General features: G+C 40.9%; 2 protein-coding genes across 3 annotated transcripts in view; one reads left to right on the forward strand and one right to left on the reverse strand.

Annotated features, from left to right (window-relative positions):
- The window catches only part of tmf1 (TATA element modulatory factor 1), a 37,663-nt gene extending 23,474 nt beyond the window's left edge, over positions 1-14,189 (reverse strand). Inside the window, exons 1-5 of the mRNA XM_059944295.1 lie at positions 13,788-14,189; positions 7,589-8,961; positions 6,575-6,678; positions 5,170-5,296; positions 4,205-4,310 (exon numbers count right to left, since the gene is read on the reverse strand). Of these exons, the coding sequence (XP_059800278.1) occupies positions 4,205-4,310; positions 5,170-5,296; positions 6,575-6,678; positions 7,589-8,961; positions 13,788-13,929 (1,852 nt within the window). The 5' untranslated portion in view covers positions 13,930-14,189. The remainder of the gene's footprint in view (positions 1-4,204; positions 4,311-5,169; positions 5,297-6,574; positions 6,679-7,588; positions 8,962-13,787) is intronic.
- A 369-nt stretch (positions 14,190-14,558) lies between these two features.
- Positions 14,559-23,185, forward strand: LOC132377861 (uncharacterized). Of its 2 annotated transcripts, XR_009506812.1 has the most exons (3): positions 14,559-14,987; positions 15,121-15,316; positions 22,658-23,185. XR_009506812.1 is itself a non-coding variant. In XM_059944300.1 (2 exons), the coding sequence occupies exons 1-2, from the start codon at positions 14,613-14,615 to the stop codon at positions 22,973-22,975; spliced, it is 693 nt and encodes a 230-aa protein (XP_059800283.1). In that variant the 5' UTR covers positions 14,559-14,612; the 3' UTR covers positions 22,976-23,185. The 2 variants fall into 2 exon arrangements, 1 of the variants encoding a protein (XP_059800283.1); XM_059944300.1 differs by lacking the exon at positions 15,121-15,316.
- Positions 23,186-25,050: the final 1,865 nt, after the last annotated feature.

The following is a 25,050-nucleotide window of genomic DNA, read 5'->3' on the forward strand; positions in this document are numbered from 1 at the left end:
GTGGGGTTGAGTTTACTCCGGAAGGGAGTTGCCCAGAGAGTACCTGGGAGGATCAGGGAAACGTAGAATTTGAAAAGGGTACAGGTATTGAAAGCCTGGAAGAGGCCAATATCCCGTTTGAGTGTGTCCAAGATGGGGATGCACGTGGTACTGAACCTAGCAACGGAGCTCAGAAAAAGTCTGAGGTATTTGATTCAGTGGATCGAGACGGCCGTCCTTGTGGGTCAGATAGACTTGGTTCAGTGAAGAAAGGGTTAACCTTGGTAATAGTGGGAAGTGAGAGTTCCCAGGTGTGTGTGCTCGAAGGTGTGCTGAAAGTCAACGCGGAGTTCACAAATGGGGAGATAAATATTATCATTGAAGGAAACGGGAAATCTATAGTTCCCAAAACGAATGAAGAAATTTTAAACCCTGCCGATCGCTTACCGATTCAGCCGGAAGGTGACGGGGCCCCCCACGCTATTGTTATTCCACAATGGGGTGTGAAGAGGCAGAATTTGAAATGCTGCTTAAGCAAAGCGGTCGAACGAGAAACACGTAGCCTGAAAGGTCCTGACGAGAGGGTTAACCACCTGTGTAACATTAAAGAGTGGGGTGGAAATTCAGAAGATGGTCTAAGGTTGGGACACGGTGTTGATAAAATAATTCCTATATCTCGCCACATTACCCAAGCTCCCCACGTGGGAAGGACCTGGAAACGAGGCGAGGGTTAATGGGAACGCCATGTTTAAATAGCAAAGCCAGTAGTATGGGATTTCGACACAGCCTGTGAATAATAAAGACAATCCCCTTGAAGCCTGCCTGTTCAGTTTGAAAATGACAGAAAGATTTGTAGTTCCATAAACTTTTGTAGATGCACGGAAGCTGAGATCACACCTCCTTAGAGTTGTTGCTGAAGGAAAGAAATAAAAATAGGCGGTTATTAAATTGAACTCTGATGCTACAAGACACGATGTTAAGGTATTGAAGAAAGTGACACTGTAATCGTTAACTGTTTAGATACTGAAGTGAATGTATCACTGTATTACTCTGTAGAAAAAAAACTTTGGTGGTGTTGTTAGATTCTAACACCCTGTGAAACTCTGTATTCGTTTTTTTCCGATGGTAAAAAACGCCTTGAAGAAAGGGGGTGTTATGTCCGTAGCCCCCTCCTTTGTGAGAATCGCAAGATCACCGGTGGGTTGGGTCAATGGGCCTAGGAAATGAGAGTGGGACGTGCAAAATGCCTCATTTCCCCGGCGGTGTAAAGCTACGGGACATGGCCATTGTCTCCGGAAGACCAAGTTGTGTATTGAGTACTGTACTATTCATTGAAGCCCCTCAGGGGATGACCAGAGTGGGCTGGTTGAGGGATTGCATCATCCCAACCTGATTAACATCGGAGACCCCGTGAGGAAGTATAAAAGAGGGTCTGGGGAACAACCCCTTCAGACGCACCAGAAGAAACGTTAAGCGACCACGTAACAGCAGGAAGTCATCTGAAGGAAGCCACTTGCGTTCGATTCCGTGGCTGGAATTGGTGGCTGGAACCACGGAAAACAGCTTTTAGCTAACAACGGGGAAGCCCGCTCCCCTGACTCAACGGATTGGCATCATAAACGACCTGGGGCAAGTTTAAACCGCATCACTTTTAAACCAAACAACACTGCAGCTTGAACGAACTGATAGTGACTGTTATCTTTCCATCAGACAATACATCGACCCCTAGACAACAATAGAGCTATTTCTTATTGGTTATAATTATACCCACACTTAGATTTAGTATTGACGATGTATATTATCTGTATGTTTGCATTAATCTTATTTTTGTGCCCTTTATCAATAAATACTTTTAAAAATAGTACCATCAGACTTCAACGGACCTCTCTATCTTTGCTGGTAAGTGATCCAGTTACGGAAATTCGTAACAAAACTTAAATAAATACTTTAAGTAATTTTCTAACAAAAGCAAAATGCAAATGAAGTCTAATTACTCTTTTTCTCCGTGTCAAAAGCAATGGACCTGAACAGCAACAATTTTCTTTTATTTATTCCCTTCTTTGCCACATTTACATGTCCAAATAAAGATGAAAATTACAGATGCGCACTACATATGGGTGCATATTTAGTTATAATGTTTCGATCAACTGACATACAGTGGCATGCAAAAGCTTGGGCACCTCTGGTCAAAATTTCTGTTACTGTAAATAGTTATGTGAGTAGATGATGAACTGATCTCCAAAAGTCATAAAGTTAAAGATGAAACATTCTTTTCAACATTTTAAGCAAGATTAGTGTATTTTTTTTGTTTTGTACAATTTTAGAGTGGGGAAAAAAGGAAAGGAGCACCATGTAAAAGTTTGGGCACCTCAAGAGACTTGAGCTCTCAGGTAACTTTTACCAAGGTCTCAGACCTTAATTAGCTTGTTAGGACTATGGCTTATTCACAGTCATCGTTAGCAAAGGCCAGGTGATGCAAATTTCAAAGCTTTATAAATACCCTGACTCCTCAAACCTTGTCCCACAATCAGCAGCCATCAGCTCCTCTAAGCAGCTGCCTAGCACTCTGAAAATTAAAATAAATGATGCCCACAAAGCAGAAGGCTATAAGAAGATAGCAAATCGTTTTCAGGTAGCCGTTTCCTCAGTTCGTAATGTAATTAAGAAATGGCAGTTAACAGGAATGGTGAAGGTCAAGTTGAGGTCTGGAAGACCAAGAAAACTTTCCAAGAGAACTGCTTGTAGGATTGCTAGAAAGGCAAATTAAAACCCCCATTTGACTGCAAAAGACCTTCAGGAAGATTTAGCAGATTCTGGAGTGGTGGTGCACTGTTTTACTGTGCAGCAACACCCACGCAAATATGACCTTCATGGAAGAGTCATCAGAAGAAAACCTTTCCTGTGTCCTCACCACAAAATTCAGTGTCAGAAGTTTGCAAACGAACATCTAAACAAGCCTGATGCATCTTGTGGACTGATGAAGTTAAAATGAAACTTTTTGGCCGCAATGAGCAAAGGTATGTTTTGAGAAAAAAAAAGAGTGCAGAATTTCATGAAAAGAACACTTCTCCAACTGGTAAGCACGGGGTGGATCGATCATGCTTTGGCTGGTGTTGCAGCCAGTGGCACAGGGAACAATTCACTGGTAGAGGGAAGAATTAATTCAATACCAACAAATTCTGGAAGCAAACATCACACCATTTGTAAAAAAGCAGAAGATGAAAAGAGGATGGCTTTCGCGACAGGATAATGATTCTAAACATACCTCAAGCTCCACAATGGACTACCTCAAGAGGCACAAGCTGAAGGTTTAGCCTTGGCCCTCACAGTCCCCTGACCCAACCATCATTGAAAATCTGTGGATAGACCTCAAAAGAGCAGTGCATGCAAGACAGCCCAAGAATCTCACAGAACTAGAAGCCTTTTGCAAGGAAGAATGGGCGAAAATCTCCCAAACAAGAATTGAAAGACTCTTAGCCGGCTACAGAAAGCATTTACAAGCTGTGATACTTGCCAAAGGGGGTGTTACTAAGTACTGACCATGCAGGGTGCCCAAACTTTTGCTTTAGGCCCTTTTCCTTTTTTGTTATTTTGAAACTGTAAAAGAGGGAAATAAAAAAGCAATCTTGCTTAAAATAGTAAAATGTGTCATCTTTAACTTTATGCCTTTTGGAAATTAGGTCATCTTTTACTCGCTTAGCTATTCACAGTAACAGAAATTTTGACCAGGGGTGCCCAAACTTTTGCATGCCACTGTATATACAGAATAAGTAACCAAAATGAGCTTGTGAAATTATACAATAAGTATTTGCATCATTTTATTGTGATACAGCAAAATTTTGGTGTTACACAGTAGATATCTCTTCCTGCTCATTTAAGCAGTACACCAAAAAGAATCTCAATAACAATCAAACACTCGGGTTGCTACCAAACTGGGCTCATGCTAAAGACCCATGATAAAGCTTGTTATAAAAGAGCTCTCAAAACAAATCGCATCGGTTCGCTCAATGTTAATATATCCGACTTCCAGTCAGTAGCAAAGAAACAACAATGTTAAAAGATTAGAGAATGCTGCATTATTTCATTAGTACAAGTATCAGATTTTGTAATACTTTCAGGATTTCAAGCAATGATCTTTCTCTGATGTTTGGAATGTGAGTATTTGGGATATTACATATATATACATTGTGATTCTGCTGTAAAATCTTAATCGCATTTTTCCTACCCTCCTCCAATAGTCCTCTGATCTGTTCATCCTTCTCTCGTACCAGATCTGCTGTTTCATTTGAAGTAAATCGTGTAGCCAGCTCCGCCTTCAGTACTTTTAATTCCTAAATGCTCATAAATTGTAGGAAAAAAATAGTAAATTTAACATTGAAACCGTCTCCATAAGTTCTTAATCATAAGTTTCAACATTCTTTTAAATATCATTTCCATTTCAACTAAATACTTTTACTTATTTAGAGGTCTGTGCTCAAAGCTACTCCTGCAACCCTAAATTTACAAGAAATGGGGGGGGGGGGGGGGGGAATATAAGCGATAGGATAGTTAAAGCTCAATAACCTGGCACATACTGCACTTGACAAATGCACTGACTAAGCCTACACCAGCACTGGGGAACCTCGAGCATGGCCCCAGTGTCATTGAGCGTTCCTTAATGATGCCCTGTATCAGTCAGATTGTCCCCAACATCCACCCAAGTGTCCCCTAGCATCTCAACGTCAGCCTAGGTGCTCCTTGGTACAAATCCGTTATCAGCCTTTCACTTCCTGAGAGTCATGCCAACATCAGCCTGGGCAGCCAGAGTAATTTACCATAATTGTTTCCTCAGCATTGCCCAGCCTCATCCCAAGGACTCAGTCTGTTCTGCCAAAGGTCAGCCTATGCAGCCCCTCAGCACTATCCTATTGTCTGCCCTGACCAGCCTTTAAATCTACAAGAGCGTCCTCCCAGAGTTTCCCCCACAGCAAGCTCCCTGCATTGGCCCAGCCTCTAAGCTGTCCCTCCTTTAGCCCAACAATTCCCTCACACAGCAGTTAGTGAAGCACTAGATACCCAAGCAGCCACTGTATTACAGTATTTCCTCTCCATCTTTATTATATGGTTATACTTTACTTCAATTAAAACTTAAATGTGGACTTCTAGATTTCAACACAAGAAAATTCAAGCAATAGTAACAACTCTGCTTACTTTTTTAATATCATCCCTTTCTTTACAAGCAAGTTGGGTTTTCTTCTCAGATTCTGCAATGCGCTGAGTGAACTCGTCCTTTAGAGATGAGATACTGGTGCTTTCTTCCTTTAGTCTGATCATTTCACTTCATACGTAGAAAATAAAGAACTTTAGTGTGCTAACAAACATTTATTGAAATCATTCAGAATAGAGACTGATGGCTGTTACCACATAAAAGGAAAATTAAATCAGTGTATTTGTATGTAGCTATAAAATACAAATTCATTGGTTAATCGAATCTATGAAATTTAGCCAAAAATATCCACACCTTACCTTCTAGACAAAACTGAAAGATAGCAGTTAAATAAATGGACTTTACTTGCAAAAGGTAATTTTTACCTTCTATAAATTGGACTCAAACACTAAAGCAATCTTTTTTCTACATTTGCAGGTACTTTAGCAAAGCATTACTCTTGCATTAATGGTGGATAGAATCGAGAACTATGATTCACATATAGAACAAAACCTAAATCTGACTTTGATTCCTTATTCTGCCTTACCACTATTTTATCACAATTATCAGTGTTTTTAATATCCCAAGTAACTGAAATATAAGAAATACCCACAACCAGAAGATTTTGCTTTACGAGTCCTCAATAGTGGCAGAAAGGATCAAATATTGAATAAAAATAAGAATTACTAGAGGTTACTAGAAGTGCTGACTTAATGCCCAAGTAAAATATTTTTATAGCCTATCTATACAAATGTTTACATTTAAAATGAAAGATATACTCTGGAACACAAAACGAATAAAATTGTTATGAATACAAAGAAAATATCCTATTGTCGCCTTTGACATAATTTCAAAATCTTAGATAAATCAATTAAGCCAAATTTAAGAATTTGTTCATTCCACTCCTGTACTTTCAACAGCACAGTACTCTATTTCTCAATGTGAAACAGGAAGCGACTTTGTAATTCTGCAAGGAGGGTGTTGTGAGGGTGCAGTGACACAGGAGAGGCGTGGGACACTGAGAAACGAAGCAACGTCATTTGGTTCCAAACAATTGATTTATTGATCATTACAGAATTTCTCTCAGGTGCTTCCCGCTCTCCCCTCTCCCTGCCCACTTCCCACACCTAGTCAATAATACTCATATCAGAGTCAGATCTATCATCATTTACATATGTCCTGAGATTCGTTTTTTTTGTGCTGCAGCACTACAATGCAACATACAAAATTACTACAGTACTGTGCAAAAGTCTTAAGCACTCTAGCTATATATATGTGCCTAAGAATTATACACACGTCTGTATAAAAAGAATATGATTTTTTGGGAAGTGTTTTCTTCTATCACCCCGAGTAGCCTGTACTGTAACCTTGTACATCTAAAGCAAGAGCAAGTTAATGAACCTTACTTACTCTTTCAGGTTATCAATTGCCTCCTCCAATGCAGCTTTATCTTTGCTAACAGACAACAATTGCGATTCTCTCTTTTCCAACTTGTCTGTCAAGTCATCAATAATCTGAAGACCATCAAAGGATAAATATGAATAATATTCCATCTTCAAAACCAGCTTTAGCAATATAAAGCAAGCAAATCTGGGCAGGACAGAATTTCAAAACAATGCTTTATCGTCAAGGGCTGGTAATCAGCCAAAGTGAAGAGCATAATTCAAAGACTATCTCAGCCGACGTTCACTATCTCATTTCAGGATCACTTTGCCTGCGCAATTAGATCTTAACTGGACAGAATCTTTACTAATCAGATTATGGGAAAAAGATGCTGCAGGACAACCTGTGGAACATGGGATGGAGAAGAGACTGAATTCTATCTGCACCTCAACTGGTAATGACCTAGATTAAGTAAAAAGGACATTGGTTCATCAAATTCCAGATATTTTATCTTACAAATCTAAACTAAGAGTGTCACATTGTCATCTTTAAAGCATATCTGCTCTCAGGGAAAATACTTTTAGCAAAATATTGGAACTCTAGAAGGAAAGCAAAATTGAATCTTTAGAACTATAACCTGTACTCACACTGTAATTAAGAACAGAGGACACAGCCTCAGAATAGAGGGCATTTTAGAACAGAGATGAGGTGGAATTTCTTTAGCCAGAGAGTGGTGAATCTGTGGAATACTTTGCCACAGGCAGCTGTGGAAGCCAAGTCTTTTATGTATATTTAAGGCAGAGATTGATAGATTCTTGATTGGTCAGGGAATGAAGGGATACGGGGAGAAGGCCGGAGATTGGGGATGAGAAGAAAATTGGATCAGCCATGATGAAATGGTGAAGAAGACTAGATAGACCAAATAGCCTAATTCTGGTCCTATATTGTGGCTCTAATGTAATTCTATATTCAAGTCTGCATAAATATTTTAACATCAAGATTACCATGTAAAATTATGATATATATCATGAATAAGTTTACCTGCTGTAAATGAAATTTTTCAGATTTACTACTGGGTTGGCATTCATCTTCAGCAGTTCCTTTCATTGGCCGGTTAAGTACTGTACATTCTACATTTTGATTCTCAATTTCCGTCAGACTAAGTACAGGCAGGACCTCCGGCTGATCACTGTTCACTGGTGTGGCACTTCGGCCACTCTCTTCCATCTCACTTTCATCCAGTACGCTCTCTTTCTGAGCATCCCTCGTGCTCTCTTCCATCTCACTTTCATCCAGTAAGCTCTCTTTCTGAGCATCGCTTCTGGTCTCTTCAACATTCTTCACTGGCACACCAGCTGACGAACCATTATAGATGGTCTGAGTAAGCGATCCTGAGGCCACATTACATCCTCGACCTGAAGTTTCATCATCGGAATTGATCTCACTCACACTCCGGCTGTCTAACGACTGCACACTAAAAGCATCTATTCTCTCAAAAGCATCTGAGGAACTGCAGCTCTCAGTAAGTTTCTGATATTCATCCAGATTATGATACTCAGGACAGGCTGACGTTGACAGCAACTGAAAGGATGTCTGCATCAAATGCAGATTAGCCTTTGAATCTACAGCTTCCTGTCTAGAACTTGCTGAACTCTCACTAATCACACTCTCATGGTCCAATACCTCAATGTCACTGGTAGTCGATGTCCCTGATGAAAATGTACTAATGGGGGGAGAGGGCGTGTTACTTTGCCGGTCCTCAGATTTTTGCTCTTTTGCTTCCAGAAGTGAATCCTTCGCAGAAGCAGTGCGGGATTTTGATGGACTGTCAGGCGGGCTTGCAGATTTTTCTGCATTTTTCTGCCCCTTTTCGACCCGAGAGGCAACCAATGCATTTGGCTTGATTACTTCAGAAGTTACAGGCGCATGCTCATCTCTTGCCACAATAGACTTTACCTCATCTTTATTCTGTGGCTCCGCACTTTCGAGAGACTTGGGACTTTTAGCCTTTCTGCTAAGCAGCTGGTGATCACTCAACTGACCCGTGACCTCTGAATCATTGTGTACTTCCTGAGGTACAGCTGTTGAGTCCTCAGTGGAATTTGCCTTTTCTGGCACATTTAACTCAACAGATTCCGTGAGATGAATAGTCAACGTTGCCTCTACTTCTTTGGGCAGTTGGGATTTGCTTGGGGGCTTGGACACAACTGAAGTTTGCTCTATAATTGCAGTATCTGTTGAATTCAGAAAGGCATTGAAGAATGTCTCCGATTCATCCACCACAGTTCGTGTAACGGGTTTGGTAATAGCTTTCGGTGAAGCCACAGGGTGAGGTTTGGGGTTGTCATCTGATGATCCCCATTGTGTGGAAACCCATCCTTCATTGATTGAAGAGGTTTTGCCTGGCAATATTACTGTAATTTAAAATAAACAGGATATTAAATCAAAGAAAACTTTCCATTCCTATGTATTTTCATAAATACAGTAATGTTTCTGTAGCATTTTACTGAATTACTGAAAGCATAAGGCAATTTGTTCCCAATGCAATAACCTTTGGAAATCAGCATCTTGTAAAAGAACACAGACAAGGACAGAAGAGAAGGGCTTTTATGGAAGCTTCTGTAGCAAGACAGGGTACTTAAAGTGTGTACTGATCTGGCAGCACTATAATAGGGAGGATGTCATTATACTGCAAAGGTGCAAAAAAAAAAGGTTTACAAAGATATTACCAGGACTGGAGAGTTTGAGCTATATTGAGAGGCTGGATATGGGTCTAGAACTGTTTCCCCTGCAATGCAGGAAACTGAGGGATGACCTTAAAGGAGTTGTAAAGTCATGAAGGTCATAGACAGGGTGAATAGTTAGGGGAGTCCAAAACTATAGGGCGTAGGTTTAAAATGAGAGGAGAAACATTTAGAAGGGAGCTTCTTCCCCACAGAGGAAGTGGTAGATGTGAGGGATTATTACAACATTTAAAAGACATGTGAACAGATACATAAAGATATTTCAAGAAATTTGTGTCCACCCAGGATTTCAGAAGATTTATATTTCATGTGAAGGGGAAGGAGTGCAAGCTAGCAGGTAATAGGGAAGACCAGGTGAGAGGTAAGATGAGATGAAGTAACAGGCTAGGTGATGCAAGAGGCAAGAAGCTGAAGGAGGAGGAATCTAACAGGACAGAACAGTGAACCATAGAAAATAAGGGGGAAAAGGAGGGGAACCAGGAGGTTGTTACAGGCAGTGAGAAGGGATGAATGGGTAGCCAGAATGGGGAATGGAAAAAAGAGAGGGGGGGGGGGGGGAGTAGTTACAGGAAGTAAGAGAAATCAATATTCCTGCCATCAAGTTGGAGGCTACCAGTCTCGGCCTGAACTGTCAACTATTTATTCCCCTCCTTAACCTGAGAGGATTCATTCCTGAGAGATGTTTGCATGTAGTCAACAGTACATGGGGATAGAGATGGAGAGGCAATGGATACACACTGAATGGTAGAAATCCAATAATTGTAAAACAGATGAAGTCGCTGAAGGCAGCAAAAGTTGGTTATGGCAAACACATTTTACATATATATCATGCCAATCCTTAGCACAGAACAGAAAATCCTGGAGGTCTTGCTAGAAATATACAGAAGACTGCAGAGCCTAGTTAAGAGTTCAACATACAATACTAGCCACTAAAAACAAGGACATGATGCCACTAGATAGTAAACAGAAAAAAGATTTACAAGGCTTTCAGAACTGGATCTAAGCTAATAGGATAAAATTATAAAAAGCCTCAAAAGAGACTACTTATCTTGGCAGACAGGTTTAACAGAGAGCAGATTAATGAAGAGGAGATGAGAACTGCTTACAGCCAGTTGTCTTGGACTCGCTATCTGAAGGAGTAGTAGCTGCAGTAGCCATACACCTTTTAAAAAATGTGAATCACTTGATGTCCATGAAATCAGAAGGCCATGCAAACTGCAAATTAATCTGAATATCATACAGCCCTGATGGGCTTGGTGTCCTCTGTGCTGAAAAAGTTGTGTGGATAGGCAGGAGTTTACTTTCAGGATGTAAAGTTTATTCTCACTAGGGGCCACATAATATTGGCAGAGCATAAGGAGACACAAAAACAGCATTCATCAAGTTTGCAGGCATTTATTTACACCAACTGGATGATATTTGCGTGTGGTGAATAATGCCAGTATTATCTTGAGCAACGCACACAAAACGTTGGAAGAACTCAGCACGTCAAGCAACATCTCTGAAGGGAAATGAACAGCCAAGAGCCTTCACCAGGACTGATAAAGAAGGGGGCAGAAGCCAGGAAGTTTTTTGTCCGAAATGTCCCCAAATGGTTCAATGCAAGAGAAAAACACAAGCTCGAAATACATCCCTGCTTCCGACCTGCGATTCAATGGGAAAGGGGGCTCACGTTACAGGAAGCCACAGTCTAAGGAACACAACCCGTCTGTAATATGGGGGAGTAGGGCACGTAGCTTGTATGTGTACAGAGTCTACCTCTCTGGCCCTCTGCAGCCTGAGCAAAGTACAGGTTTCAGACAACATAGCACATAAACCTGCTCCGATAGTCCTCCACAGCTAACTGAACTAGGTCACAGCTTTGCCAGCCATGATAGTAGTTAGTCAATAATAACACTTAAAATACATGAAATCCCCGATAATTAAAAGCTATTAAAATGGAAGCAAGTAAAACTGTTAATAAAAATCATTTTTAATCATAATTTTTTTAATTGGTAATCCGAGAAACATTAAATGAGTTTGCCTGCTTCTCTTTAGCCTCCTGAATTTTTGCTGTACAATTCTACTGAAATTAACAGCATCTTTGGTTCTACAGCAGAACTAACTTGTAGCTGGATCAACTAGGCATTTCCCCAAGAATAAGACTTGCAGTAAACCTCAGAGTTCTGCATTTCAAATCATCTACGAAATCTAGGAAATATTTTGGTTTCAGCACTGACAACTCCTCTCAGAACTGCTTGGCATGACCTGGGCCAAAATGTGTTTGATTCTGTATAACCTGGAAACACTCAGCATTAGGCAGCAGCTGTTAAAAGAGGCACAGTTAATATTTCAGAGCTATTTTCAAGAAAATCTTTCAGGTCCAAGACCGTTCATTAGAACTGCATTAGAAAACAAGTTAGTTTCAGTAGTGGAGATGGTAGCAAAGAATGAAATATTCCTGTCTGCCTTGCTGGGCCAGTCACAACTCTTTAACATTAGCAATACATTACGCAAAGAAACATAATCTGCAACTTAACTGAACAGTACCATTTGTTGACACCCTAGAAATGTTCCCTTTGCTCTACACATTACAACATCTGAAACTTGAAACATTTCTACTTGCATGGATGCTGTGCGACCTGTTGAGTGCTCCCAGTATTATCTGTTCATTTTTTTTTCCTGATTTTCACTTTTTTCATTTTAAGCACTTGCCATCTAGTGGCAGAAATACTCAAAATGTTAAGATGTTGATCTCAAGTCATAGAATAGTAATGTCAAAAAAAGAACTGCACGACTTTCAGTGAACTGAGTGCTTTACGGTTGTGGAAAAATCTATCAGCTGAACTAAAATGATTGTAGACTCAGCACTGCCCAAATGATCAACACTTACTCAAGATGGTAGATGTTACGATGGTTCACAGAAAGCAACTTTAGCTTTATAAATGCTCTCTGCATTTTATAGGTGGAATTGCATAGCATCCCCAGAGACACTCTGAAGTTAATACTGGGCATGGACTTGGCGTCACTTGATAAATTGTAAACAGCTAAAAGGTACCAAAACTAAGTCCAGGGTATGTCAAACACCAGAATATTTTTACCACGGCACACTAAGGAACACTGCCCAAGCTGCCCAGATTAAATCCTGATCTCCAGGTGTTTGGGGAGTTTGCACATTCTCTTTACAACCATGTGGGTTTCACATAAAAGCTCTGGTTTGCTCCAACATACCAATAAGTTTGGAAGGTTAATTAGTTACTACACATTACCCTAGTGTAAGAGGAGTGGGAGAAAGATCCATTGAGTTAATGGGCATGAGACAGGAACATTAGTGAGGGACCAGGACTAATAGAACCTGCCTGATACTCAACACGTTAAATTGTCTCAGTCACAAGGAAATAAAACCTATAAAATATTTTTTTTTTTAAAAGGCAAGACACATCAGAGTAGCTTCCATTTTAAAATGGAAATATATGGAATAGGTTAGATATGGAAGTTATTCATGTTATTTGAACATATTCACCACCTTAGTTTTTTTTCTAACTTTTATCATTAATAGCCAAGCAAGAACTATTTAAGACCTATATTACTTGCAAATCTCTACCACTATGACTATAAAGCAGCTAGATTTGCGGAGCTGCAAGTTGACTGGCTACACCATTCTGCTCTGGAGAAGTACATAACTGGCCCTTAGAACCTGTCTTTGCAGAAATAGCACGAGAGGGGAGAGCCACTTACTCTCCAGTAATCAGCACTGTTGCATTATCCCAGCTTACCATTTTTCTTTAAGGAAATGAATGGTCTAGTAAAGTCACTGTTGGTAAAGTCACAATACTGCAGCTAACCATTTGGAAATGTGATTTCCTTCATAATTCGTCAAAATCAACAAAATGTAGAAATGTAGCTATCAATTCAAATGTAGAAACTAGTGAAATACGGATAGAAAACAAAAGATCATTCTTACATGTGAACACAGCCAATGCACAGAAAACTAACTTTTCAATCTGCTAAACTGTTTACCTCACACTTAATGTAAGGGCTCCTGTATTAGCTACTAAATTCATCATACTAAAGACTCTGCATTTCCAGATCCGCAAATTACTGCACCTAACATTACATTCCAGACGTTCATAACCGAACAAACAAGCGTATTGTTTCTTCCTGAAATTCAGCAAATCGCCTTTATTCTGGTCTTTAATCTTCAATCCCTCTGCCACAGGGATTCCCCTAGATCTGATAACTTCACAACTTTAAATTAAGTCTCTCTCCCAGACCTGCTCTGCTCAAGGAGATACCCCTAACTTCCACAGGAGAAAAAGTCCCTCGTTTCCTAGAAAAGTGCACAAGTACTTAAGTTGCGGTCAAAGAGCACCACATCGGCGTTTCTCAATCTTTCCTTGGTGAGACAGATAAAGACAAAGAGGGCACCGCTGGCTCCGTGCATCGCACAGCTGTATCGCGGAGGGCGGCCGCTCTCCCCTCCCTGAAGAGTAGAGGCAGCAGTCCAGTCACTGTACCTTCCTCATACTCCGCCGAGATACCAGTCCACGGGCCCCCCTCGTCCTCCTGGATGTCCAAGACCCTATCGATGGACTTCTGAGCCTGGGACAGCGCCTGTTTGGCGAAACTCGACAGATGCGAGGCGTTGAACCAACTCATAGTGTGGACCGCCCCACGGCGCCCAGGCCCAGGCCCAGGCCCTCCGCAGCGGAAAGCCGGCCAGGACCAGGGTCAATCGTCGTTCTACAGCTGACGGCCTATATCCCTCTCACCGCCACGGCCGACCCTGCACCCTGTCAAGGTGACACTGCCGCCCCGACACTGACTTGGGCTGTGAAAGGCGAAACTCCGATTATCTCTTCAGTGTCGCTCGCAACTCTCCACGTAGCAGCAATGACGCGACTCCCAAGCATCCCTGCGCCACGGCTGTGCCCCGCACTCCCGTCAGGCAACGCAACACTGCCCCGCTCTCCCGGCAGGCGACGCAACTCTGCCCCGCACTCCCGGCAGGCGCCGCAACCCTGCCCCGCACTCCCGGCAGGCGCCGCAACCCTGCCCCGCACTCCCGGCAGGCGCCGCAACCCTGCCCCGCACTCCCGGCAGGCGCCGCAACCCTGCCCCGCACTCCCGGCAGGCGCCGCAACCCTGCCCCGCACTCCCGGCAGGCGCCGCAACCCTGCCCCGCACTCCCGGCAGGCGCCGCAACCCTGCCCCGCACTCCCGGCAGGCGCCGCAACCCTGCCCCGCACTCCCGGCAGGCGCCGCAACCTTGCCCCGCACTCCCGGCATTGAGAAGCGCCCTTTGATCTGTGCACAACTTGTTGATCTGCTGGCACATCGAAATGTCTGTAGGTTGCTACATCCCGAGCTGTTACAAACAAGATGCTGTAAAATCTGTAGACATTGAAAATCAAAGTAATAGAGCATCTGTGGAAAAGAGTCTTGGCCCGAGCCGTCGACTGTACTTTTTCCCATATATGCAGCCTGGCCTGCTAAGTTCCTCCAGCATCTTGTGTGTTGCAGGAGTAGGTGCTGAGGGACGTACTGGAGCTTGGTGCGGCCATCACAGGGACTCGGTGATGAAGGGCCCAAAAAGCCCCAAAACCCTCCTGGACCGGGAGGGGCCCTCAGTTACCGTAGTCGTGAACCGACACCGTGTCCACATGAGTAGCAACAGTCCTAATGGTTGTAAGGAATGCGATAGAACACCACACAATGTAAGAATGAAACACATTGCACTGTTTAATCTTGTTAATATTGTTTTATTATGAATAAAGATTATTTTGATAGATTAAAAAAATCTTCCCCCAACTGTTTTCAACATATTAACATGCTTCCTTAATTTCACAGGTCTTCAGATGGGGTTTCAACAATGCCCTCCCAATATAACTGAAACATAATTTCCCTATGTATGTATTCAAATCCACCAGCAATAGCAGAAACATATAATTATCATATTTCATAATGACTTGCCCTGACTCCACGACATCTCAGAATACTGCTTTTTTCTCTAAAATTGAATATTCCCTACATTGAATCGTGTAAGGTAAGGGAAACAAGTAGGGTAGTTATGGAAACTATAATGATCTTTTGTATATTATTTATTTATTAAATTTTAGAAATTACAAAGAATAAATGTGATGATAAAATAGTAAGAAAAATAATATTAACCCTCCCCCTCCCCTTAACCCTTATCTAAAGAAAGAAAAAAAGGAAAGAAGAGAAAGATTGCCTGGATATCGGAGGATCCCCACATGCTCCCTGGAGTTCAAAATAATTTTGATATTTATTTTTACTTCCCCCAATTACTATAATTTTATCTTCAAAGGACCGATGTATTTAATCCTACCTTTTGTAAGTATGGGAACCAAATTTTCCAAAATATATTCATTTCTTAGATTATACGTAATTTTTTCAAGTGGAATACAACTATGTATTTCATTATTCCAATGATCCATAGTTAAATATAAATCAGATTTCCAAGTAACTGCGATAACTTTTTTGGCTACTGCCGATGCAATTTTTATAAATTTTTTCTGATACTTATTCAGAAAAGGGTTTTTATCACAAATAACCCTTCCAAAATTAAATTTGGAAGAACAGGAAGGATTAGATATGCCCTTTACATCAAAAGAGGTTGAAGAAGCTTTAGGATCACTTCAGAGTAATAAATCCCCAGGAGAAGATGGTTTTCCTCCTGAGTTTTATAAAAAATTTAAAGATTTATTAATTCCTCCTTTTATGGAATTAATATACCAAGTGGAAAGAATGCATAAACACCCACAATCTTTTTTAACAGCGATCATAACTGTATTGCCAAAAAAAGATAGAGATCCTTTAAAACCAACATCATATAGGCCTATTTCCTTGTTGAATACAGATTATAAAATACTAGCAAAAATTTTATCTAATAGAATATCTAAATATTTACCAAAATTAATACATATGGATCAAACAGGTTTTATTAAAAATAGACAATCAATGGATAACATAACCCGGTTACTTAGTATAATTCACTTAGCACAAAAAAAAGAGGAAATGAGTGTGGCAGTTGCTTTGGATGCAGAAAAAGCATTTGATAGATTAGAATGGGATTTTTTATTTAAGGTATTGGAAAAATATGAGTTAGGAAAATCTTTTATACAATGGATTAAAACTTTAAAAACTAATTCTCAAGCTAAAGTAGTTACAAATGGTCAGATTTCAACACCATTTTGCTTAACAAGGTCAACTAGACAAGGCTGCCCGTTATCACCTGCTTTATTTGTATTGGCAATAGAACCATTAGCTGAATTAATTAAAACAGATTCAGATATTGGGGGCTTTAGAGTTAATCAAGAAGAATTTATCAAGAATTAATCAAGATTAATTTATTTGCTGATGATGTTTTGATTTATTTAACAAACCCATTGCAATCTTTGCAAAGATTATCTTTTAGATTGGAAGAATATGGGAAAGTATCAGGCTATAAAGTAAATTGGGATAAAAGTGAAATTTTACCCCTTACCAAAGGAAATTATAATCAATGTCGATTAGCAACTCAATTTCGATGGTCAATAAATGGGATAAAATATTTAGGTATTAGAGTTGATAATGATGTAAAAAATTTATACAAACAAAATTATTTGCCATTATTTAAAAAAAGAGGATCTTGATAAATGGATGATGTTACCAATAATATTAATAGGTAGTTAATGCTGTAAAAATGAATATATTTCCTAGATTGCAATATTTATTTCAAACTTTACCAATACAATTACCTCAGAAGTTTTTTCAAGAACTGAATAAATATGTAAGGAAATTTCTTTGGAAAGGAAAGATGTCAAGAATATCACTGGAAAAATTGACATGTAAATTTGATTTAGGAGGGTTACAACTTCCAAATTTTAAGAATTATTATAAAACAAATCAACTTAGATTTATTGCGTCTTTTTTTGATGAAGAAAAACCTGCATGGATTAGAATAGAATTAGAGAAGATTTTATATATAAATGGGAATCCAAATGGATACGGGAAAAAAAAAGAATCTCCTATATTAAGACACTTGATTGATTTATGGAATAAGGTAAATATGGATGATGAGATAAAGAAATCTTTATTAGCAAAAAGAACTTTAATTCAAAATAGGCTTATTCCTTTTACAATGGATAATAAACTTTTACATAATTGGTTCCAAAAGGGGATTAAATATATAGGTGATTGTTTTGAAACTATGATGATTAAAGAAGAGGAAGTACTGGCGCTTTTAAAGAATATAAAAGTGGATCAATCTCCGGCTCCTGACAGGATATTCCCTAGGACCTTGAGGGAAGTTAGGGTATAAATAGCAGGGACCCTGACAGAAATATTTCAAATGTCATCAGAGACAGGGATGGTGCTGGAGGATTGGCGTATTGCTCATGTGGTTCCATTGTCTAAAAGGGGTTTTAAGAGTAAACCTAGCAATTATCGGCCTGTCAATTAGACATCAGTGGTGGGTAAATTAATGGAAAGTATTCTTCGAGATGGTATATATAATTATCTGGATAGACAGGGTCGGATTAGGAACAGTCAACATGGATTTGTGCGTGGAAGGTCATGTTTGACAAATCTTACTGAATTTTTTGAAGAGGTTACTAGGAAAGTTGAGGGTAAAGCAGCGGATGTTGTCTATTTGGACTTCAATAAGGCCTTTGACAAGGTTCCGCATGGAAGGTTAGTTAGGAAGGTTCAATCATTAGGTATTAATATTGAAGTAGTAAAATGGATTCAACAGTGGCTGTAAAGAGCAAACGTGAGGAAATCTGCAGATGCTGGAAACTCAAACAACACACACAAAATGCTGGTGGAACACGGCATTTGATTTCAAATCTCTTACTATCTCTCCTTTTAGTTAGTCCTGACGAAGGGTCTCGGCCCGAAATGTCGACAGTGCTTCTCCTTATAGATGCTGCCTGGCCTGCTGTGTTCCACCAGTATTTTGTGTGTGTTGTTCAACAGTGGCTGGATGGGAGATGCCAGACAGTAGTGGAGGATAACTGTTTGTCAGGTTGGAGGCCGGTGACTAGTGGTGTGCCTCAGGGATCTGCACTGGGTCCAATGTTGTTTGTCATATACATTAATGATCTGGATAATGGGGTGATAAATTGGATTAGTAAGTAGGCAGATGATACTAAGATAGGTGGTGTTGTGGATAATGAAGTAGATTTTCAAATCTTGCAGAGAGATTTAGGCAAGTTAGAAGACTGGGCTGAAAGATGACAGATGGAGTTTAACGCTGGTAAGTGTGAGGTGCTACATTTTGGTAGGACTAATTAAAATAGGACATACATGGTAAATGGTAGGGCATTGAGGAATGCAGTAGAACGGAGTGATCTAGGAATAATGGCGCATGGTTCCCTGAAGGTGGAATCTCATGTGGATAGGGTGGTGAAGAAAGCTTTTGGTATGCTGGCTTTTATAAGTCAGAGCATTGAGTATAGGAGTTGAGATGTAATGTTAAAATTGTACAAGGCATTGGTGAGGCCAAATTTGGAGTATTGTGTACGGTTCTGGTCACCGAAATATAGGAAAGATTGTCAACAAAATAGAGAGAGTACAGAGGAGATTTACTAGAATGTTACCTGATTACAGAGAAGTTACAGAGAAAGGTTGAACAAGTTAGGTCTTTATTCTTTGGAGCGTAGAAAGTTGAGGGGGGACTTGATTGAAGTATTTAAAATTATGAGGGGGATAGATAGAGTTGACGTGGATAGGCTTTTTCCATTGAGAGTAGGGGAGATTCAAACAAAAGGACATGAGTTGAGAGTTAAGGGGAAAAAGTTTAGGGGTAACATGAGGGGAAACTTCTTAACTCAGAGTCGTAGCTGTGTGGAACGAGCTTCCAGTATAAGTGGTAGAGGCAGGTTCTATTTTGTCATTTAAAAAAAGTGGATAGGTATATGGACAGGAAAGGAATGGAGGGTTATGGGCTGAGTACGGGTAGGTGGGACGAGGTGAGAGTAAGCGTTCGGCACGGACTAGAAGGGCCAAGATGACCTGTTTCTGTGCTGTAATTGTTGTATGGTTATTATATTCCAATTGCCAGATCTGTGCTTACTCACTGAACCTACGTCATAGACGAAATATATACCTTTACTGCCCTTTTCTAACAGTCCTTGTGACATCAGCAAATTCAGCAACAACCCTAGTACCTTCATCCAAGTCATTTATGTAAAAGAAATTAAGACAATACACCTTTTTTTGCAGCACAATACTCCTCTTGGCAACCAGAAGAAACCCCATTTGTGCCTGCCCTGTGTTCTGTGTTAGTCTTTGACAAAATCCCAAACCCTTGATGAGGCCCCAAGAAGGAGATTAATTCTACATTGGAAAAATACAACAATAACTAGGCAAGCTGATCCTTGAGCAGGATGGATGGTCACATGAGGAGAGAGTAGGTCAATTAAATTTGTATTAACCAGAGGTTAGAAGAATAAAAAAGGAACTGTAGACTTTCAGTAAGATGAAATATAATTAGTGATTTCCCTGTTACAAAAGCTATAAAGTGGCTGAATATATGGACAAGATGGCTGACTCAAGTTTTGTTTTGGACCTGGCTGAAACGATTTATGGAAATCATATGGTACTTTCCAGTAGATTGCATATTAGATTTTGCCTTATAAGGAGTTGCCATTCACTTGTAGGGGGAGATAAGGGAGACTCTGAACAGTATAATAGTAAGACAGTTTCAAGGGATTGCTGGAGTTTCTCCATTGACTGGTGCTTGGCATCTGAGATGTCTCCTTGAAGTGTTTGAGCTCACCAGTGGCTTAAGACTGAATGATTAAGAATGTATATAATTGTAATGAAACTTATTTTTAAATTCATAAAATGTAATGTTGCAGCTATATAGGACTTCCAAGTACTCCCACTTGGAGTACTGTGCTCAATTCTGGTCGCCTCACTACAGGGAGTACATGGAAACCATAGAAAGGGTGCAGAGGAGATTTATAAGTATGTTGCCTGGATTAGGGAGCATGCCTTATGAATGAACTTGGCCTTTTCTCCTTGGAGTGATGGAGAATGAGAGGTGACCTGATAGAGGTGTACAAGATATTGAGAGGCATTGATCGTGTGGATAGTCAGAGGCTTTTCCCCAGGGCTGAAATAGCTAACACGAGAGGGCACAGTTTTAAGGTGCTTAGAAGTAGGTACAGAGGAGATGTCAGGGGTAAGTTTTTTACGCAGGGAGTGGTGAGTGCATGGAATGGGCTGCCAGCGGCGGTGGTGGAAGTAGAAACGATAGGGTCTTTTAAGAGACTCCTGGATTGATACATGGAGCTTAGAAAAATAGAAGGCTGCGGGTAACCCAAGGTAGTTCTAAGGTAAGGACATGTTCAGGACAACTTTGTGGGCCGAAGGGCTTGTATTGTGCTGTAGGGTTTCTATGTTTCATTACTGATTCAGAAAGGGGGTTTTGTGTATGTATTTGCAAATGAAGGAGTTATTGTAAATGCTTTATTAGAGTTATGCAAGGCATGTAATACAGAAAGAGAATCAAATAGTGAAATTGCAATTAAAAAAAAGACAAATACTTATCATCCACTGAATGAGATGATTTGCAAATTCCTGGAAGGAACCACAAATCCAAAAGGTTTCATGCCTCTCCTTCTTCCCTTCCCCTCCCCATCTTCAATTCTTAGCACAGGCACCTAGCTGAGAAAAGAATACTCCCTTGTAGAAATTAAGTCCCTTTTCATACCCTTTCAAATCCTGTATATCTTTCCCCCTACTTTCCATGGTAAGGCACCGTTTAGAGAACGATGCTCTCACTTTCCCTGGACAAACACATATTCGGCTTTATCTACTCTCAAGGATGTGGACTTACACTCATTTAACTTTATCAAAACAAACTCACTCCAGACTAACACCATTTTGTCTAACAGACTTCCATTCTATTTTAGCTTAGATCAAGGAGGAATCACATTTAACTCCTTCCTTACGCCAAACAGCACTGCTAATTGCTGATAATATTCCCATGAATCGCGTTAAACCTGGAGCTGGATCTATTTGTGGATCAAATGAAGAAACCCAAGTTTTGTTCTTTTAGTTGAATTAGACTAGGTTCATAGCTATAGTTAGAAGTTGAATTACTGCTGTAGTTAAGAGTTAAGCAAAATTACCTATGTTACAAGTTCCTTTGTTTTTTAGTTCAGAGCTAACTAAAGTTAATCAAACAACTTGTGAAGCTGTATCTTTCATTGTCAACTCGGTCACTCGAGAGGAACCAAAAGAAACCTGGGCTCTGTTTTGAGACTACATTGAAACGTTCAAAACTCTGCCAGGCAAGGAGATTGATTCTATCGGCTGTGATTCGAGAACCATTGGTTGCATCTAGTGATAAAGAGTGACCTCTAAAGACTGAGATGAGGAAGAATTTCTTCCCTCAGAGGTATAGAACCTGTTGAAATGTCCATCTTAAGGGGGGGCCAAAAATGGATATACGTAAGTAGAAAATGGATAGTTTTCTGGAAACAAGGCGTTCAAGGGTGCAGGAGGAAACAGGAATATGATATTGAAATGGAAGATCAAATTGGTTGGAAAATCATACTCAAGGGGCAAAAGAGCCAACTCATATCCCTGTTTGGGACGAATTCTGGGATACAATGCAGAGCTTCATCACAAACAACTACACAGGATAAGACTCCGCGGACACGGTTACAACATAAAGAGCTGATTATTTAAAACTGAGGTGTGTAGAAGTTTCTTCTCCCAAAGGACAATGAACTCTGGAATTTGTTGTCCCAAAGGGTGGTGGAGGCTAGATTATTAAAAATATTTAAGGTGGAGATGGATAAATAGGTGAAAGATCAAGGAGTTGAAGGTTATTGATTCAAGATTGTTTAATATTATTTTTACACAAGTAAAAAGGAGAACAAAGTAATTGTCACCCTGGGTGCGATGCAGCACAAACAACACATTAAGGTCAGGGACACTCAATAATAATAATAAAACACAATAAATATAAACACATAAGTTAGCTTATTTACATAGATTGACTGAATGCCCATTGAATGCACAGGAGTGTCTGACATAATGTGACCGACAGAAAATGATAAGGTTGTGGTGGCTGGGGGTATGAAAGTTTGAGTTAATGGATGGAGGTATTGATCAGTCTTACTGCTTGGGGAAAGTCAGTGTTTTTGAATCTGGTGGTCCTGCCGATGGATGCTACGCAGCCTCCTCCCCGACGGCTGTGACGGTCCATGAGCCGGGGGGGGGGGGGGATCCTTTATGATGTCACTGGCCCTTTTCCGGCATCTGTATGTATGTATCTATTGATGGGAGGGGTGAAGTGACTCCTTTGCTCGCATCTTCGGAAACAGCTCTATTTCTATCTTCGATATCTCTCTGTTTCCTGTTCAAGGTTCTTTTGAAGACCCTGACCTGGAGTTACACTCTGACTTCGGTTCTTTGCGGGAATGGGACCCGCTCTCAGGGCTTCATGTCCAGCCGTTTTTCAATATCCCAAGGACGTGGCCTGGAAGACGAGTGCCTTCAGTGTCCCGGATTTTCGTGGCTCTGGAGACGGGCTGATTTTAGGCCGGTGCCCCAGACTGAGGCACTGTGGGAGAACACGGAACATCAGAAGCGGCAGGTTTGCTGCCGGTTGTGTGTCCAGAGACCAGAGCTCTTTGGGCACAGAGCTCAGAAAAAGCAACACAACAGACTTTTAACATCATAAATCAACGAGTCTCCCCTCTCGCTGTGAAACGGGGACGCCTCTTTTTCTCTTATTAGGGAGAGAGAGCGCCTGTGGTCTATCGAATACCAGGTAAACTACTAGTCTTTGGGGTACTGCAAGTCTGTGTCTTTATTGATGCTTTGCTGCACACTTGAGTGCTCGGTGGGGGGTGCTGATGTTTTCTGCTGGTGGGGAGGGGGTCATTGCTTATGTGTGGGAGGGGGGAGCTTTGGGGTTCTAATGTTTTACCTTCATTCATTCTCTGGGGCACTCCTCTATTTTCTTGGATATTTGCAAAGAAAAAGAATTTCAAGATGTATATTGTATACATTCCTCTGACATGAAATGTACGTATTGAACCTATTGATGGTGGCTAGGCTGGGGGCAGTGTTGAGGTAGACAGTTTTGACGACCCTTTGTACAGTGTTCCTGTCTGCAGCAGTGCAGCTTCCACACCGAGCAGCGGTGCAGTTTCTGTACTGAGCAGCGATGCATCCTCCGTACCGAGCAGCGATGCAGCCTCCGTACCGAGCAGCAATGCAGCTTGTCAGGATGCTCTCTACCGTGCATCACCAGAGTGACTGGAGTATAGATGTACATAGACCAGCTCTCCTCAGATATTAGAGGCACCGGTGAGCTTTCCTGATTGTGTATAATGTCTTCTGGGACCCAGGAGTTTGAAACTGCTGGCAATTTTCCCTGATGTAAGGGGAGGTGTGAGTGGTTCAAGCTGATAACCATCTTGTTTGTCCTGTTGACATTTCGGAAGAGGTAATTTGGCTGGCACCAGGCCTCGAGCTCTTTCGTCTCCTCTCTGTAGGCCGTCTCATCGTTACTGGTGCCCCACCATCATTGTGCACTAACACAGGAGCTGAGAGCCATGTAAATCAGCCAGGCTCACACTGGATGGCAGGTGGGCAGACGTGAGGGGCCTGGTGGCCGACTCTTGCTCCTATTTTTGTTGTGTTCTGTGCAGTACATGTTACACCCCGGGGTTCACAGAGAGACAAATATCACTGTATTGATACTGGAAAAGCAGTCTTTTATGACATCATGTCTCGATCTCCATCATTAAGGACTCTCACCACCCTCCTCTCATTACTACCATCGGGGAGGAGATAAAGGCGACTGAAGACACACTCTCAACATTTCAGGAACAGTTTTTTCCCTCTGGCATCAGATTTCTGAATAGTCCATGATCCCGCAACCACTATCTCATTAATTATATTGTTCTCTTTTTGTACTATAATATATATTTATTTATCATATCTGATAGTTATATTTTATATATTGCACTATACTGCTGCTGCAAATCAACACATTTCATAACATATATCAGCGAGAATAAACCTGATGCTGATTCTGACTAAACTTAGTGGTAGTCCAAATCACGGTGTGGTGGACACCTGTGAGCTCAACCAAATTTAGTCCAAGACCTCAGCTTATGTATTGAGGGGCACACAAAAGCTGGGTGCATTCACTGCTTGAGCCCTATGAAGGAGCACATTTTGAGGTGAAATCGTGAAGATTAACTTAGTGAATTATAGCTGATAACATGCTACAGGAATAACCCGCCGTTACGAAAATATTCCACTTAAAAAAAACGTTTATGTATAAAGTATCTTTTGAAAAACACACACGATAGGCCATTAAAATTAAAGTAGGAAACAAGTTAGTTTCCATGCACTGCATGTGTGTAAATAGTTTCAATACGTGATCAAATAAATTGTTGTGTTCTTTCATAATCAAATGTCCTGTATCATACACCCTTGGAGGTCGACCGGGGCGGGGTGGTGGTGCTACCTCCCCGAAAAGAGTTTTTGCAGGGTGGGATGTCTGTTTACTCTTCCATAGATGTTGCCTGGCCTGCTGAGTTTCTCCAGCATTTTGTGCGTGTTGCTCCGACACGGTATTTTAATGCTGGACTGAAACCCAAAGCAACTTGAAATCAGAACCGAAGGACAAAGACCAGTTAATAAATCAACATTCACAGTAAACCTTCCACCGACCACGCAGCTTAATGCCTCGATACTGCGCCTGCGCAAACCTGCGACGCGCAATGCTGCCTACAGCAA

Source organism: Hypanus sabinus, chromosome 19, assembly GCF_030144855.1.
Source record: "Hypanus sabinus isolate sHypSab1 chromosome 19, sHypSab1.hap1, whole genome shotgun sequence".
Lineage (NCBI taxonomy): Eukaryota > Metazoa > Chordata > Chondrichthyes > Myliobatiformes > Dasyatidae > Hypanus > Hypanus sabinus.

Excerpts from the sequence above, each read along its gene's own strand:
- LOC132377861 (XM_059944300.1), top strand. The coding sequence starts at position 14,613 with ATGTCTGTAGGTTGCTACATCCCGAGCTGTTACAAACAAGATGCTGTA. Across the intron at positions 14,988-22,657 it reads GCGATAGAACACCACACAAT|GTTCTTTTGAAGACCCTGAC; the intron begins GTAAGAATGAAA and ends TTCCTGTTCAAG.